This window comes from Mytilus galloprovincialis, chromosome 1 (genome assembly GCF_965363235.1).
Source record: "Mytilus galloprovincialis chromosome 1, xbMytGall1.hap1.1, whole genome shotgun sequence".
In the NCBI taxonomy this organism is placed as follows: Eukaryota; Metazoa; Mollusca; class Bivalvia; order Mytilida; family Mytilidae; genus Mytilus; species Mytilus galloprovincialis.
Window position 1 is genome coordinate 111,380,771 of NC_134838.1, and position 18,795 is coordinate 111,399,565.

At 31.9% G+C, this 18,795-nt stretch overlaps 1 protein-coding gene across 1 annotated transcript; it reads left to right on the forward strand.

The window, feature by feature from the left end:
- The first annotated feature begins 1,927 nt into the window (after positions 1-1,927).
- Positions 1,928-18,315, forward strand: LOC143051689 (uncharacterized). The gene is made up of 7 exons (XM_076224603.1): positions 1,928-2,026; positions 5,818-5,890; positions 6,887-6,952; positions 7,320-7,414; positions 9,283-9,415; positions 13,173-13,408; positions 14,653-18,315. Exons 1-7 carry the CDS (start codon positions 1,940-1,942, stop codon positions 17,551-17,553), a joined length of 3,591 nt encoding a protein of 1,196 aa, XP_076080718.1. The 5' UTR covers positions 1,928-1,939; the 3' UTR covers positions 17,554-18,315.
- The last annotated feature ends 480 nt before the right edge of the window (positions 18,316-18,795 follow it).

The window sequence follows — 18,795 nt, forward strand, 5'->3', positions numbered from 1 at the left end:
ATGTTGAGAGTCGTTGTTTACAGGTTACGTATATTATAGCATCCTGTGCTAGGGATATGGATTGTATGTTTAGGGTCTTTGTTTACCGGTACCGTCTGTTATATCATTCTATGCTAGGGTTAAGGATGATATGTTAAATGTCAATGTTTACTGGTTACGTCTATTAAAGCATCCTGTGCTAGGGTTAAGGATGATATGACAATGTTGAGGGTCGTTGTTTACCTGTTATGTCTATTATAGCATTCTGTGCTAGGGATAATGATTATATGTTGAGGGTCGTTGTTTTTAATTGTTGTGTCTATTATAGCATTATGTGCTAAGGTTAAGGATGATATCATAAGGTCGTTGTTTACCGGTTACGTCTATCAAAGCATCCTGTGCTAGGGTTAACTATGATATGATAATGTTGAGGTTCGTTGTTTACCTGTTATGTCTATTATAGCATTGTGTGGCAGGGATAAATAATGAATTGTTGAGGTTTGTTGTTTACCGGTTACGTCTATTTCAGCTTTCTGTGGTAGGGATTAATAATGAAATGTTGAGGGTCGTTATTTACAGGTTACGTCAATTACAGCATTCTGTGGTAGAGAATAAGGATATGGCGAGGATTGTTGTTTATCGGTTACTTCTATTTAAGCATTCTATGCTAGGGTTAGGGATGATATGTCGAGGGTCGTTGTTTACCTGTTACGTCTATTATAGCATCCTGTGTTAGGGTTAAGGATAATATGTTGAGGGTCGTTGTTTACCGGTTACGTCTATTATATCATCCTGTGTTAGGGTTAAGTAGGATATGTTGAGGGTCGTTGTTTACCGGTTACGTCTATTATAGCATCCTGTGCTTGGGATAAGGATGGTATGTTGAGGGTCGTTGTTTACCGATTGCGTCTCTTATAGCAATCTGTGTTAGAAATCAAGGATGATACGTTGAGGGTCGTGGTTTACCGGTTATGTCTATTAAAGCATTATGTGGTAGAGTTAGGACGATATGTTGAGGGTCGTTGTTAATCGATTACATCTATTATACTAGCATCCTGTGCTAGGGTTTACCAGTTACGTCTATTATAGCATTCTGTGCTAGGGTTAAGGTTGATATGTTAAAGGTGGTCATTTACCGGTTACGTCTATTATAGCATTCTGTGCTAGGGTTAAGGATGATATGATAATGTTGAGGGTCGTTGTTTACCTGTCACGTCTATTATAGCATTCTGTTGCAGGGATAAAGAATGAATTGTTGAGGTTCGTTGTTTACCGGTTATGTCTATTACAGCATTCTGTGGTAGGGATAAGGATGATATGTTCAGGGTCGTTGTTTACCTGTTACGTCTATTATACCATTCTGAGGTAGGGGTTAAGGATGACAGATCATGATATGTTGAGGAACTTTGTTTACCGATTAAGTCTTATAGAATTCTGTGATATAGGTTAAGTATGATATGTTGAGGATCGCTGTTTACCGGTTACGTCTATTATAGTATTATGCAATAGGAGATGTTGAGGGTCGTCCCTTACAACCTTTCCCCATCTATGCAATTGTGACCGTTATCACAGTGTAACATCCACATTTATTATGATACAACAATACCACTTTACTGTATCAAACAGTTACTATCACTATGCTGTTCTTGTTGTAATCATCGATGTTAGGAATTCATCTGTCTCACATAATTTGTATTGAAAGAACTTTCATTTTAACAACTGTTATACTTATGGTGAGGAAAAATATATTTTTGCAAAAGTTGCTGAGCGTTTCTATTATTAATTCATCAGTATTTCCTGTAACACATTATTTATTTGTATTCATATCTCAACAAAATCATGCTTTTTATGGCCACACTATTATTTGTGAATCTTCTAACCTATTATCGTTGGTTCGAGTTCGGATTTGTTTAACGGGTTTTTATCTCTTTTACAAAGGGAGCTAACAACCACAACAAATATGGCGGAAGATTTGAAAAGGTTTATTTTCGAAGAAAAGGATAATCTTCGACGTTACAGGTCCAACATAGATGCAATAATTCGAAAGGTTGTTCAACATATTTGCATAACCATTTATAAAGTATCTTGCACTACAACTTTTACTCATGCATTGCAGAGACACTATAGTCAAAATCGTCTTGAAAGGTGTAAAAGCAAAACAACAAGTGAATCAGATAAAGTCTTAACTTTATAATTTTTTCTTTTAGTCAATTTTATTTTTTTATCCATTTTAATATCCTATTTTATTTTTTTATTTAATATGGTCAACTGAATAGGATTTGTTTTACAGTGTAATCTATTGTACAAATATCTTAAAATATGGCATAAAATAACTATTTTAAATTCAATATATGATTTTAATATGAATTTTTTATCCTACTGAGCAAAGTAGGATATCATTACTAGATGAAATGAAAGATATGTTTTAGATTTTAAGAATTGACTATTATTTGTTATTTTAACAAGTTGTCAGATTCATATGACAAGTTATCCCAAGCTGCTTTTCTTTTAACATCATAAACTCCCTATGTAAATTACACCTATGTAAACATTTATTATTTATGTAATTTTATTGACATTGACATGAATAAGATACACACACCATCGTCACATGTAAATAAGATAAGCACATAATAATAAACAAGTTAAAAAGTAATATCTGTATATATAACTTTAAAAGTCACAACAACAACTAAAATAAACAAAACATGCATATATTAACAACCATACACATAAATGTGCTGTACACAGTTATAAAAAAAAACATAAAAAATTATCCACAAAATTACCCTCATATTCTCAGATCCGGACATCCTGGCATTTACACTTGTCAGGAGGTGATGAAATCCGGAATCCTCTAGATTTTTCATCTATTTGAAGGGGATAACTGATTATTTATATTGCCGATTATTTTTTAACCAGAGGTTATAGTATGTTAAAAATCAAATTGGAGATAGTATATAGTGTCTTTAACAGTATTAAAAGAGTAAAATTACTATATTCAACTGGTTATGATATATATCAATTAAATTAATTTGCAATAAGTCTATGGGAAATCTAGAGGAATCTTATCTGCATCACCTATCAACATTGTTTACATAACATAAATGCTAATCATTGATTGGTCAGTTACATGTTGTGATGTCACTGCAGATCTGAGAATATATACTCTAATATTGTTAGAGGTGTTCCTGTCTATAGGAAGCTTATACAAAGAAGAAGCAAAAAAAAAGTCTTACTAACAGTAACAAGAGCATTGATTATACAAATCATTCACCTACAAAAATAAAAACTTGACTGGATGTTTATATAATTTTGTTATCAATGGTTATAAAATTGAAAATGGGAATGAGGAATGCGTCATATACAAAAAGACTGCAACCTGAAATTTGATGTGCATGATGTGTGACAGTTTACAAAACAGTATCAGGTCCGTTCGCACCCAATATACTTTCGCACCTCACATGTTCGCCCCTGAAGTTTGTTCGCACTGTACACGTTCGCGCCCAATTTGTATTAAAATTTAGTTGAAATATTAAACCAAATAATTTTATTTTCCTGAAAAAAATTTGAGGAATTATCAAATAATTTTTTTTTATTAATTTGATGATTTTTTATTAAATGTTAATTATGTATGATTACTGCTAATTGTTATTTATACACAGCCTAATCAGGGCCGTAACTACCTTTGAGGCAGGGGAGGCACTCCTTCTCCTGAATTTTCTACATCAATTTTTTTTTTTGAAGTAATAAAATGAAATACATGTATTGACAATATCTATACGAAAAACTTGAATTTATATTATAAACAACACAAGTTTACAGTTTTAACAGTGTTATGATACATGATATATCTGTCATTTTCTGGATTTTTGATAGATAGTGAACCGTTTCAGTATTTGTTTTCTTTTATTTTTTTCTTGTGGCCGTCCATCTGTTATTTAGTATTTCTTTCCTATGAGGTATGAGAACACATATCAAACTTTGCTCTCAACAATTTTGAATAACAATAAAACTATTCACATTTATTTAGGGGCTCAATTAAGCAGAGGAAGATCCCTTTGTATTGTGAATCTTTTATGATATCGGAAATTCATTACCGGCTGAATCAGTTGTTGGATCATTTTTTTAACGTGTCTAGTCAGATAGTACATCTCCCAATCGTACGAAAACATTATGGTCAATGTCTTAGTAGTTAAACACTCCCATTTGTTGTAGCAGGGACTTTCTGTACTAAGTATATACTAGTAGAGAAAATTCCTGGTTGCAGTTATATACATGTCTGTTCAGCTTTCAATAATGTTCAGTGAAATTCAAGGTCCTCGATTAAAAAAATAGCTTTTGTTCTATTATCTTGCTTTATATGTTTTTTTTTAACTTACCAGTTTGATTTCTAACAAAAATATCTTTAAATACAGATAATAATTGTTTTTATAAAAATTGCTTCCAGGATCAAGCATTACCATGATTACTGATAAGTTTTAAAGTAAGGAAATCGAAGGGAGAATGGGTCATTTTTAGCCACTGATTTTATTGAGAAAAAAAATCCGCGGTCACAAAATATTTAATGTTAATAATTATAGGTCAAAGTACAGCCTTCAAGACGGAGCTTTGGCTCACCCCAAACAGCAATCTCAGCTTGTTTTTGCATAAAATTTGCTTCCAGGTTCAAGTAATACTGATATTTTTTAAAGTAAGGAAATCGAAGGAAAACGCGTCATTTTTGGCCATTTTACAGTGAGAAAATAAATCATACTTGCACCCCCCAACCCCCTCTCAAAGGGGCCTCAATCGGCGGCCCCAAACCCCTGCCTCACGTGAATTCGAACCCTAGTTATGGCCTTAACGGCTAATTTGGTGTTATTTTTTAGTGTTTAAAAATCATGATTGTTGTTTTAAGTCTTTTAACTTGCTTTGATGTATATAATATACATGTAACTGCATATATTTAGCTGGGTATGACTAAAACATTGAAGATTTTAAATAAAAAACATAAAAGATAATTGTTTTCAACAGCTTGTCTGCTTTTATCTCATGTGTGTTTGGACCAGTATGATATATATGATGGCTAAACAGACTAAAACATATATAGCAATACACAAAACCAATAAAAATTTTGACTCGATCATTATTAATTTTTTTACAAAAAAAAAGATATGAAGATACAATTTACCAATGATTGACGATTTGTATTTCATAGTATATGATAGTTTAAATAAAATTTGGGCGCTAACATGTAGGGTGCGAACGGAATTTGGGTGCAATGTGAATGGGTGCGAACAGACTCGGATTCTTACAAAATATGCATAGTAGAGTGTGATAAAGGGTAATTTTTGTGCAACGTTATCACCGTTTTTTATTTCACATTCAGTCGTGCAAGACAGGTGCCTTGCTTAACCTGTTCTGCTTATTTAATTTTACGTGCATTGTGATTTTCAAATGCTTATTTTACGCGCTCAGTATTTTTCAAATAAAATTTAACATTTGGCAGGGGTGGCCAAGAAATACTTTTTTGAAAGCCATTAACCAATTATATCATAAATGTGTATACTAAATTAATGGGGAACATCATTATCATTATCAAGTAAAACAGAGACTTGATGTATACAAGAAGACAGTGACTCAGTCACAAAAGGTTCACATCAAAGTATTTGTTTTTCGTGCAACGTTTATGACAGAAATTATTTCACATTCAACGTGAAATTATGTCTTATTTCACTTTTTTTTTTCGTGCAAGCCCCATCTTCACCACCCTCAATAATAAAGGAGAAGAGCTGTTTTGATAATAATGAGGATGTTTGCAACTTTTTATAAATACCAGTATGTTTAATTTTTCAGTATGACAGACACTTTCCAGATGATGCTGAAATAGATTTAACAACTTTAACCAGCAGTAGTTTTAGGGATGAAAGTAAGTAGATAATATTCTTATTTCAAATTACATGAACATCATAAAAAATGAACAAATGCATGTTATTTGTCCTCTATCAGTTGCTATACTTTCTGACACCATATAAGGCTGTAAAGTTTGTGATATTACTTATTTTGATTTACTTCTAGAAAAAATTGTTGAAACATGATTAATGTGATGGCTGATAAATATTGTGCTAATGTTAAAAGTACCCTTTTGCTGTGCTGTTTAACATAAAGAGCCAATCCATATCTGACTTCCGGATGTTGTTATGGACGTTGTTTATTTTTCAATAGATGACGTTGACTGAACTTTTTTTTGTAACCAATGTAAACAACATGGCGACGATAATAACACAATAAGGCTTGACGTTAAAAATATTTATTTTTACTTCATGTTAATTGTTAAATTAAATGATAAACACAAAACATTTGAATGATATTACGAGTTTTTGCAGCGTATTTTTTAACTGATAGCAAATTTCATGGAGTACAAAAGTATCATACTTTTGCGTTAACCAATAAATATATTCATGCACCAGGCCAATTCAATGATATAAATTTACAATTTATGTGTGAAAGAGGTGAAGAGCATGAAGAGTGTTGAAAAATAAATTCCTTATCTCCAATTTAAAGAATTATTGTAAGAATTAAATGCCTTCTTAAAAGAATTTATTGGTGTATAAACTGGACCAAGTCACTCACAAACATAGGACTTTTGTTTGTTTGTTAGTGAATTGGTAGAGTTTACACACCAATAAATTCCTTTAAAATGGTGTTTAATCCTATAATATATATGATAGAAAAGTGTTTTATTCATAAACTGCTGGAATATGTCAGACAGGTACAATTTTCTACATACCATAATGCATTTACTGTGAACATCTGAGAGTCTATGCCTTTTTAAAACAGTAACAAATTTGGAAAAAGCCCTGTTATAATTTTATATTTAATAGTAAATAAATGCTGTATGATTTTGTTAGTTCTTTTATTACAGGTGTTGTTAAAAAGCTGAAGTCAAAACCATTTGGTCATTCTAAACTGTTCACTACAAAGAAGAAAGGTGAAAATTTAAGTATAAACTAAATAAGCTGACTTAGGTAGAAATACATTAGCTAGAAGTACATTGTGATCTGTTTTATTTATTTGTACTCTGTCATCATGACATTGACAGACTGCTGTCCTCTAAAACCAATTCTATACAAATTATGAATCAGCAGTATACATGATAATATTGAACAACAACTGAACTTCAACTTTATTCATAGCATGCTATATTTTCACATGGGAAGTTAAAAATGAGACAGTTTCAACAGTTCTGTAAAGGTGTCCTTTTAAAAAGTTTATATATGGAGGAACACAATGGTTGTAACTTGTTCATGATTCAATACATTTAATTAATACCTTTATCTAAAATGTATTTTTTATAGAACTATCAGAATCTGGAGCTAATGGAAGTTGTACTGCCAAAGATGAATCTGTGTATTCCATGATAACTGATGTTGATTCAAGTTTACAAGAAACGGCAAGTTTCATAAACAGAAATCTATATACTGTAAATTCAGAAATTATTGCATGCATTTATTAATAATTTAATTTTGGATGTAACACGTCTTCTGATTGGCTGACGTTATTTTGTTATGAGCCCATAGACATAATTTAGTCATATGACCGTGACGTCATCAACGTTTTTTCATGGTTTTCTACGGGTTAAAATGGAATTTAGAATTAAATTATAAGAAATGACTGTAATATTTTTTCTGTCTATTCCAAATAACATAAAAAATGTGGTGCACACTGTTAAATAACCCGCTACGCGCGTTATTCAGTGTGCACCAAATATTTTATGTTATTTCTTCATAGACAGAAAAAATATTACCGTCATTTCTTAATTGTAATTTTTCAAGAATGGACATTATTGTTGTGATATCAGGAAAATCTGAATGCAGATATGCAATGAATGTAACAGATATACAATGAATGTAACAGATATGTCAGTTCTTACTATTCCAATAGTCACCCAGTTGCATTGTTTGCATTAATAAAAACCATCTCAATAATTTCTGAATTTACAGTACCATTATAATAGGAACAGTGCATTTTGGTTTGTTATTATTTCTGTAAGATAGTTTTTGGTGCAACTTTTGATTTAAAGGTCTGACCAACCTTTAGAGAGATACACTTAAGTCTGTAAGTTTGACATTTTTTACATCTTTGATGGCACAGTATTAGAAAAAATGAACAAGTTGTTCTAGAAACTCCTGAAATATCTAGTATTTATTCAAGAATGTCAATTGCTTGAAAGATGTCAATAATATTTGAAAAGATTTTTTTTCCAAAACTCTTTAAAGCACACAAACATTCTTAAGTGTGATGATGATAGAGGGGGTAATGGGAGGTTGTACCTTTGGTGCATGACCACAAAACATATATTTTTCTTTAAGACGATAAAAAAATCATCTGATTTTTACCAAAAATGATGGTAACGATAATTGTTTGAGACCTCTGACAAATCACGGTAAAATTTTAACCTATTTGACGCTAATGGTAGCCGGAAGTGGCTGTTTGACACCTGACGGTAAAGGGCATTACTACCCTCATGGTAGTTTTGATGTGGATGGTCATGATGATGATTTGAAGTTCATACTCTTTAACATGTTTAAAAATACTTCACCTTTATGAAATCCGTTAAAATTTCTTTTTTTGAAAAGTAATATTGAATGATGCCCATGTTGTTGTGCTTTGAATTATGATACTGACTCATGGTTTTAAGTATGGGAAAACAGAAAAAGGGTGTCTGACAGATCCCATTATGATACCCGACTCAAGGTTTAAAGTATGGGAAAACAGAAAAAGGGTGTCTGACAGATCCCATTATGATACCCGACTCATGGTTTAAAGTATGGGAAAACAGATTAAGGGTGTCTGACAGATCCCATTATGATACCCGACTCGAGGTTTAAAGTATGGGAAAACAGAAAAAGGGTGTCTGACAAATCCCATTATGATACCCGACTCATGGTTTAAAGTATAGGAAAACAGAAAAAGGGTGTCTGACAGATCCCATTATGATACTGACTCATGGTTTAAAGTATGGGAAAACAGAAAAAGGGTGTCTGACAGATCAAAAAAACGTGCTCACACATCACAACTCATCATTGTCAAGCTGTTTATTTGTACCTGAAAAAGTGTGAATGAAATATACATATGAGATGTATTATAATTGCCAACGAGAAATGCATGTAATACTAGTATAAGTTTTGTGAAAATAGAAAATATAACAGGCAGTTGTTTATTGAATTTATTTGTAAAAACAAGTCATCAGATGTTGTCACAAAGTGGCTTCCCGCAATGTAACATATCTTAATATATAATACAAATTTGTCATTGCAGACTATAAACAATTGGAGTCTGTCTGATAGATATTATTCTGATGTTGAAGAAACATTCACAAAAGAAACAATTTCACAATCTTATAAAGCTGAACCTGTGAATGAAGAAGATTCAGAATTCCTAGCACTGAAAAGTTAGTCTAATAAAATTTGACAATAGTTGACACAGTGTAGATACTATTCTGTACGCTATACGGAAGTCGCGATTTTCGAAGCGATGATTTCCAACTGGCTAACAGGACGGTTTTGCCTACGGTAACTTTTCTCATCATTTGTTTACTCCTATATCTACAAAGTGCTTTGAACATCTTCAAGGTATATATAGCATCATAAATATGAGTAACTGTAACAAAAACATGCATTAGAATATAAAATATATGTGTGCATCACATCAACTTGGTAGAAAAAAGTGAAATCGATGGACAATTTTGCTCTCGTAGTGCAAAGCAAATAATCTTTTATTGCAAATATTTGCATCAGTTTACAGTTAAATATATACTGTTTCAATATTCTTTTCGTATTTAAGTAGAATATTCGTATTTCCCATAAAAAGATATGTTTTCCTTGAGGATCCCAAAATAAATTACTGTACGATCAGTCTAGAACTGACTGTATTCTAGAAGCGATTTCAGATTTTTTGACTGTATGACCAGTCGTGATTTTGAAGAAAAAACAACAGCAATTTGAAGGTATATACGTGTATATGTGATATTATGAACTATCCAGGGAACTATAACATGTAATTACTTTCATCAGACAATACAAATATATTTCTGATGAATTTTTTAGACGGCAAAATAATTGTATTTTTGTTCCATCAGTCTTATTTAAAATCAAATGCCTAAAAAGTAATACATGATTCGCTTGTGGACTTTGTAATAGTGTATCGTTACAGTTATCTGTTTAGCTATTACATTTTTAAAGATTATTTACACCGTCCGCCGTTGACCAATTGATGATATTAACATAAATCAAGCTTGTCTTTTAAAATAACAAAAAATGGATAAAGACAGCTTTGCGTAGGGGGATAATTCATGTGATATAATTTTGGTAAGTTTACAGAAATAGAAGGTCCATAATGCATTAATCGAGTAAAAATGGAGCAATTTCAGAAAACTTTAATGATTGGTTTAGGAGGTGTTGGAAATACCTGATGGGTGCCCCATATAATGTAATGTTCAAGTCTGTATCTTATATAAAGTAACCTCATAAAAGATTTTTACTAAAATTCAAAATAGACGGTACACAATACAATCATTATCATTAATGATAAGGAATCCGAATAAGATTAATTAATAGTTATATCAGTGACGGATTCAAAAAAAGAGGATCCGGCAGTTTGAAACCCTTTTTTAACTATCAATTCATTTGTATGGGAACATATATTTGGAATCCCCTTTTCTCCTGGATTGGACCCCTCTCCATTTAAAAATGGCCGGAACCCCCAATGTATATTAAGTGGTTTATGAGGAGATGCGCTTACAAAACCGGCGAAACATATTGTACCGGTCCAACGGACGAACGGAAAGACGGACTTCTTTATCACTATAACCCCCTACTTGACAAAGTGGTGTACAATTGAGTGTCAAAAAGACAGTTTTCTCGTTTGAATTGTTTTACATTGTCTTATCGGGTCCTTTTATAGCTCACTATGCGGTATGGGCTTTGCTCATTGTTGAAGGCCATACGATGACCTATAGTTGTTAATGTCTGTGTCATTTTGGTCTTTTGTGGATAGTTGTCTCATTGGCAATCATACCACATCTTTTTTATATAGCTCTACATCTTAAACAAAGTTAAGGAACTGTGATCAATTATAGGCTACAGTACGGCCTCGAATGTGTGTAAATACATGCATTTTTATGTAACAACTAAATCTGTGTGTTTGTACAATTTTAAGTATAACGGAGGACATTTCTGAAACTTATATACTAGTATACATCAAACCTTCCTCTTATTTTAGCAACATTTAAACATCCTTATACTTAATGTAGTAAGTCGAGTACACCCTATCAAGCTAAAACATGTTTCATAAGTTTTCAGGATGTGAATGTATTGAAATGTATTTGCGTTATTTAGAAAAATGCCACCTTCTAATGTATCGTAAATAACTTTGAAATCACCACTAGAATACAGTGACATAAAGACTGATCATACAGTTTTAAAATAAACAAGCGAGACTGATCGTACAGTGAGAAATTCAAACAAGTGTAATTTTCTTATTTCTGGCTTCAAAGATCTGGTTGAAACTTTTACCACCACTTGAAATATACTTCATTGAGTTAAGTAAGTCTGGTTTTTACGTTAATTTGTACACTAAGAGGGCAAAAAGATTGTTTTTAGGTTCGCCGACTGATTTTTCTTAGTGATGCACTTGAAAATCCCTTGATTAAGGCAAAGACACGAATATTGAATGTGTGGAATTTAATTCTAAACCATTTGAGAATATCGATGTCGGCTGAATTAATCATTAAGCAATGTACAGATGATCAACTTACCGTTTAATTCAGTATACCTATCAAATTTAAAATGTGATCCAAAAAGTTCTCGCTTCGAAAATCGCGACTTCCGGATAGCGTACAGAATAGTATCTACACTGTGGTTGATATCTTAAAAAATCCAATGTCAGTTGAAACAAAATTGATTCCAAAATTTTGGGTTGGTTGAATACACATTTAAGATTTGTTTTCATAAATATCCTTTGGGAAAGAAATCAAATTTTAGATTTCCTTTAAATTATTTTAAGAATACTTCAACAAAATCAGAGATTTTCTATGTTTTATTGATAAATAAACTTCTTTGTTTGGGGGGCATTTGACATTGTGATACACTCTAAGGTCAAAGTTCTTCAAACATCAAAGACTTTTGTCAACCCTACATGGAATTTTATGAAACTTTGCCATAATCTTTTTTGTTATCAATTGGCAGTATCAAGAGTCAACTTCTCAAACATTTATTTCTTTTTGCAGTTAAAACTTAAATAGTATATGTTTAAAGTTATCTAGACATCAATAACCTCTTGAAAATGTTAAAGAAGTTTGTAGTTAAAGGAGTATGGACATTAAGGCCTGGTTGTCGCTCATGAAATAAAATGTTTGATAACTATTTCAAATTGGCACATAATGTTTAGAAATGCATAGGGTCAAGAAATATAAATGAAATAGATAAAGATTTTTATCTGTTGACGTCACAATTACGTCATGATATGTACTGTCAAATGACTGTTTTTACAAAAATGATGAAAAATACAGAATTTATGCAGTTTTCCATCTTCATTTACATTGTGGAAACATCTTAGGCAGCCAAAAAACAACAAAATAATTTAACAGAATCTTTAACTATTGACATAATCTCACCAAATATAAAGTTGTTTCTTAAGTGCGCACATACTTTTCCAATCTAAAAAATACTGAAAATTTGACTTAAAAAAACAAGAAAATCAAGAAATTTTACAAAATATGCAAATTTAGTCATGAATTGTTGCCATGGTAACATGTTCAATGTGAAATTTGTTTTTATTTTCTGAATACCTTGTACCTTCAGTAATTTAAGAATATTTATCATATCTTTTTAGTTTTTAAGTAATATTTGGGCCAATAAATATTGCCCCTACTCCTCATGTAAAATATATAATAAGATAAGATGTGACAAGATATTTATTAATTGAATTAAAAGAAGTTGTTTAGCTACCATTGTAAGATAGTCAACCTTTTTATTTTAATTTTACAAAAGTTGTTTTTAAGCAAATTTATTGTTAACAAATTAGCAGATTAGAAACCTATAAAATTATGCACCTGAATTGAAATTTTATGCAATAGTAAAATTTTAAAATGTTCAATTTCCTAATTCAATTCCTTGGAAATGGTGATAATTTTTTTTTATTTATATTAGCTAGTTACTATGAGATTATCAGTGAACAGAATGATGAACCTAGTGATGCTGAGACCCTCAGTTCTTACTCCTCCGACAGTGCAGGTGATATGGAGGATGGGTCGGAAGATGGAGATGATGAAGATAGTCAGACAGACGACAAAGGTCCCCATCTCATTGACATCATGGACCAAGATACCAGCTCTCTGTCATCTACAGAGGAGAATGTTAATGCTTTGAATAAGAATTCTATTCCAGTAAGTATTTTATTATTGTTTTTGTTGAGTCTGCAATATTTTGTCTAGGATAGAACTGGATAACCTAGGTTTTACATACTGTCTAGGATAGAACTGGATAACCTAGGTTTTACATACTGTCTAGGATAGAACTGGATAACCTAGGTTTTACATACTGTCTTGAATTACATATTTTGTTAAGCCTGCAGCAAATTATAGGTAAAAGCAAAATATAACTTTGTTAGTGGCATCAGCAATAAGTCGCTGAATGGCATTTGAGTTCATTGTAAGCATCAATTACTTTGTCAAACCTAAAATTTAATATCAAATTGATGAAGTTTGGACAGGAGCTTTATCCAGAGTGTCAGCAATGCTACTAAATGTTAATAAAAAAAGATCATTACTTAATATGATAAGCAACGGGACAACTCTCCACAAGAGACCAAATGACACAGAAATTAACAATCTTAGATCACCATATGGCAATTTACAATGAGCAAAGCCCATTCTACATAGTCAGCTATAATAGGCCCTGAAATGACAATTTAAAACAATTGAAATGAGAAAACTAACGGCCCTATTTATGTACAAACAAACATGTTACACAGCAACAAAAGACAATCACTGAATAACAGGCTCCAAACTTGAGACAAGCACATACAAAATGTGGTGGGGTTAAACTAGATTGTTGGCACCAAACCTTCCCTAACCTGGGACAGTAGCTGTAACAGAACAACATGGGAACAAATATGCAAAACAATAAATAAATAAACGAATTATATGAGAAAAAACAAAAACTGACAACCACTCAAATACAGGCTCCTTACTTTGGACAGGTGCATATAGAATGTGGTGCTAAACTAGTTTAAAGACACTATTCCTCAGTGCTCAGATCTCACACAGAATTGAAATCTTTCAGTAAACACAGCATAGCGTATTAAGAATGACAATATTATCTCAAAACCTGACCTTGCAGTCATAAAACTTTCGAGCACGATTTTTGTACTCAGACTCAAGAATCAACCAATCAAAATACTGGATTTTGTGTTTCGAGCACTTATTTTGTACTCGGAGTACTGAGTAAAGTTTTCTGACCGAGAGCCCAGATGGATATCACAAAAGCAAAGAGAAGAAAAAGTATTTGAGCTATTTGTTGCACAGTAAAATGCTTAGTTCAATGAAAGCAAAATCATTTTCAAATTTAAATAAGATTTTCATGTTTTATGATAATAATAATGGTTATTGATTTGTATTTTTATTAACAGTTTAGTGGTCCTAAAAAAGATAGATGTGCAATTTATGATGAAGTCGATGGATTTTTTCCATGTAAGAATATAGATAAATCTGGTTATACATCAGCAGCCAGACCCAGAGAAATGACCCATTCAAACAATAAAATTAACAAATCAAAGGACTGTGATACTGTAAAAACTGGCAAATCAATTAACACAACCAAGTCAAATGTTGAGGCTCAAAGATCTACAACTCAAGAATATGGCAACAGAGATGAAATGTTAAAGGCAAATTTCAATTATAGAACACCAAAGGACATGAAAAATGGTACAATGGAGTATCATCAAAATGAAAGAATTGAGAAATGGCTGGAAGATATTAATAAAGTGACTGGAAAGAACCAAGTTAATAGTCAAATTAATTTCACAAGCGGTCAAGGATTTCAAAATCCTAACCAAACTTATATTGTCCCAGAAAACAACAAAGTAATGTACAACTTTCATTCAGAGCAAAATAAGACTCACAAACTAAATGTGAATCATAAAATCAGAACTGGTATTCAAGATCATTCTACAAACACAATGCTGCATACAAAACAATCACAAACTATTAACAATAAATCATCTGATCTTCAAATGAGTTCAAGAAATGATATTGTAAAATCAACAAAAAGAATTGTTCCACTAACATTGGCCTCAGAAGTATCTAACCAAGAAAAAAGATCAAGAGAAAAGGAAAAAAGGAATATGAAGAATAAACAAAGGCTTTCTTCAGACAATACTTTAACAGAAGACAGAGACAGTTTGTCAGAGTTGAACAAATTACAACCTTCAAATTCCCAAGTAAATGGATGTGAAAGAATATTTTCAAGGGCACCTGTTATAACACGATTTGCTTCTCCAGATAGATTATATAAAAAGATGAAAGCAAACAAAGTAGGTATTGCAGCAAAGATAATCATGACTGAGAGTAACAAACAAACTGAAGATAAAACTAAGAATAATCTCCAACCAGTTAAAAGATTTACTCATGAATGGAAGAAACCAACAACAGTTCTGTCTCCTACACAAAGAAAAATGAAAGAATGGGAGAATGTAGACTTTTTTCTGGAAAATGACGATATAAACACAAAAACATCTACACTAGTTGAAACCAGTAGATTTTCTAAGGAAAGAAGTAATGTTGCGTTCAGTACTCCGGCTATTAAATTCAATGAAGAGAAAGTTCATAAGAAGTCTTCAAATTTTAAAGAACTGAGCTTAATACCCACTTCCTATGTTGAATCAAATTGCACCAAGGAATATGGTATGAAACCTTCTATAGCAAAAAGAAATTTTAACCAAAACAATTCTTCAGATATGCCATCAAAATCGTCATCAAAACTCCACAAACACAACATTGTTCCAGAAAGTATGTTAAAGGCAAGTGTAAACAGGAAGGACATTCCAGATGTTAATATTATCAGACATGGAGAACACTGTTATCATGACCAAAAGAATCCAGCAAACTTCCACATACCTGCTACCTTCCAAATTGCTGCTAGTGAAAAATGGGCTTCTCCTGTAAGGTTACAAAACTTGCACAAGAGAGCAAGAAGGAAGTTTGTTCCTAAAGAAGATACAACCAATCTTATAGAACTACTTTTTCATCCGGAAGAAGATGTAGTAAAACTTTTATCTCCAAAATCATTTCATAGAAAGTTTGATAAACCAGTTGATCCTAAAGTAAAACCAGTTCAAGAAACTCTTACATATCTGTCTATGTGCAGTAGAAACCAGTCAAAGGAATCTAATCACAAACAACCACATCAGTCTGGATCCAGACATTGGGATTGGTCTCAGCCAAATACAAACACAACAAAATCCACTTTTGATCATAGCATTGGATCATATCAGGATGATAACATTACAATAAACAAACATGAAAATCCACAGCTTAATAGAAATGCATCTCCATATAGAAGTGCAAGAGATTTATCAAGTATAGAATCATATGTTGATACATCTTTCTGCTCGCCTGACTTACATAAGAATCAACAGCATACTTTAAATATTCAAGATACAAGTAAATCAGTTCCAGCTAAGTTACTTCAAAATTCTAGATATTCAGAGCGGTCTGGTTTGTTAATGTCACCGCTAGAGCAAAGGTTACAGGCCATCAGCAGGACAAAGATGAAAGCAAAACGAAGTCTGCATATGATTGAGAATGGTGAACAAGAAGTCTCTATGGAAACAAATGAACATCAGATAAAGAGATATCAAAACATTGAGCCACCTTTCTCTAGAGATCAACATACTCCCAGGAAAAATCACCCATACTCTTTCAATTCAAATCAACAATCTCCATCTACAATGTTCTCTCGTCTGCTTCTTAGGACCCCATCACCAGGGGGTCGTAAACGTTTCACAAAATTTAAACCTTCTGATCAACAATCAACACAGATGGAAGACTTATTCAAGATTACAACCAAAAAAGAGGAAACTTTTAAAAAGCCTTCTTCTGATTTTAGAAGAACTAAAACTGTCCCAGAAGTTCAATGCATGTTTGATAGACAGTCAAAAACAAATTTGACAAGTAGATATGTTTCTAGTGAAAAAAGTAAAAAAACATTTCTGGCAACATCAAATGTTACTCAAAATGAAGTATTCATATCAACTGAGCAGAAAAAACAATCATTAAATACACACTTTAGCAAACCAACAAGAAGATATTTAGATAAAGACCACAGAAGAAATGATCAAGATAGATATATTGAACATGAGTTGAACAGCAATTCAAATGGAAACAGAAGAAGAGAGTTGTTTCAAAGTACACCAATGAAATCAAGAACTAGTAATGATTTTCATTTGGACAATACTATGTCGACTATTCATGATACGATATCAGACGATGACTCAGATTGTGAGGTTATGACAATATCCACCTCACCCTAAACTTATTTTTTGTATTTTTTGTTTGTTTGATGGGGGTTTAATACTTTTTGTGTATGTACTGCCATAAAAATCATGTTGCATACAGTTTTCATCGGTCTATCTGTCAACACATCTTTAATTATATCAGCCTGTCAACTATTTAAATTCTTACTATTAAAACGAATTTCAAGGGATTACTAAGTTAAGTTTCATGGTTGAAAGTCTAAGCAATTGTTGTTCCTCATTATTATGATTAAAAGATCCAAGATTAACATGATAAAGGTATAGTTTTAGGTTAATATTAAAGTTGTTTGATGTGAAGTTGTGTACTGATTTTAAGCTGTTAAAATCATTCAAAAGAATGATACTTGAAAGTTTAACAGTGAATTCACCAAGCTGTACACTATTTGAGATAAATAAATATTGCATTATTTAGAAAAGATTTCACAAATTGGGTTTTTGTATGATGTTAAAGAAAAAAAATGTGTATATAAATATAATACTAGTTATGGGGTGGACTAAGATGTAAACCATTCAATGATTTTGTTTACAATGAGATAAACATACAGTTGTAAGTGTGGTTGTTATAAAGTGCAATGTTATGAAACTTGATGATAGAGAATTAGAAGATGTGAACAATAGAGAATTTTATCAAAATAATTGTATGAAATATGTTGGTAAATGTTAAAACGTCATTTTAATGTTTAGTAAATGTAATGTTGGTACACAACTTTGTGAAAAAGACATCTAGATGTGAAGAATAAAATCCAGTCAAAAAGAGAATGATGAAATAGTCAGTTTTTTCTGGTTGCATGAAAGATAGAAGGTATTAGGGAGGGGGAGATAACTGTCAATGTTGGAGCTGATAGGTCAAAGGTTAATGTCACTGCTTCTAAAATATGATTTTCTTTTTAGTACCATGGTTTCCAGATAGTCAATTGATTAATTTAAATAAAATGTATACTGTTGATAGATATAAGAAAGACTATTAATTTGGAGGAAATCGACCAAAGGTCATGGTCAATGTTTCCTAAAATAGTTAAAAAAAGAATTGAAAATAGTTTCTGGATGATTTCTTAAGTGTCCCTTGTTTGATTGGAATGAAACTTATACAGATGTAGGATAATGGGAAGTGGACGAAGCCTTTTGATTTTGGGATCCAAGGTCACTGTTACTAAGAATAGAGAAAATTATTTTGTATGATTTGGGTGGAAGCTTGAGTTTCTCTTTTAGATTAAAATGAAACTTTTACAGATATAAGAT

Excerpts from the sequence above, each read along its gene's own strand:
- LOC143051689 (XM_076224603.1), top strand. The coding sequence starts at position 1,940 with ATGGCGGAAGATTTGAAAAGGTTTATTTTCGAAGAAAAGGATAATCTT. Across the intron at positions 2,027-5,817 it reads TAGATGCAATAATTCGAAAG|TATGACAGACACTTTCCAGA; the intron begins GTTGTTCAACAT and ends TTAATTTTTCAG. Across the intron at positions 9,416-13,172 it reads AGAATTCCTAGCACTGAAAA|CTAGTTACTATGAGATTATC; the intron begins GTTAGTCTAATA and ends TATTTATATTAG.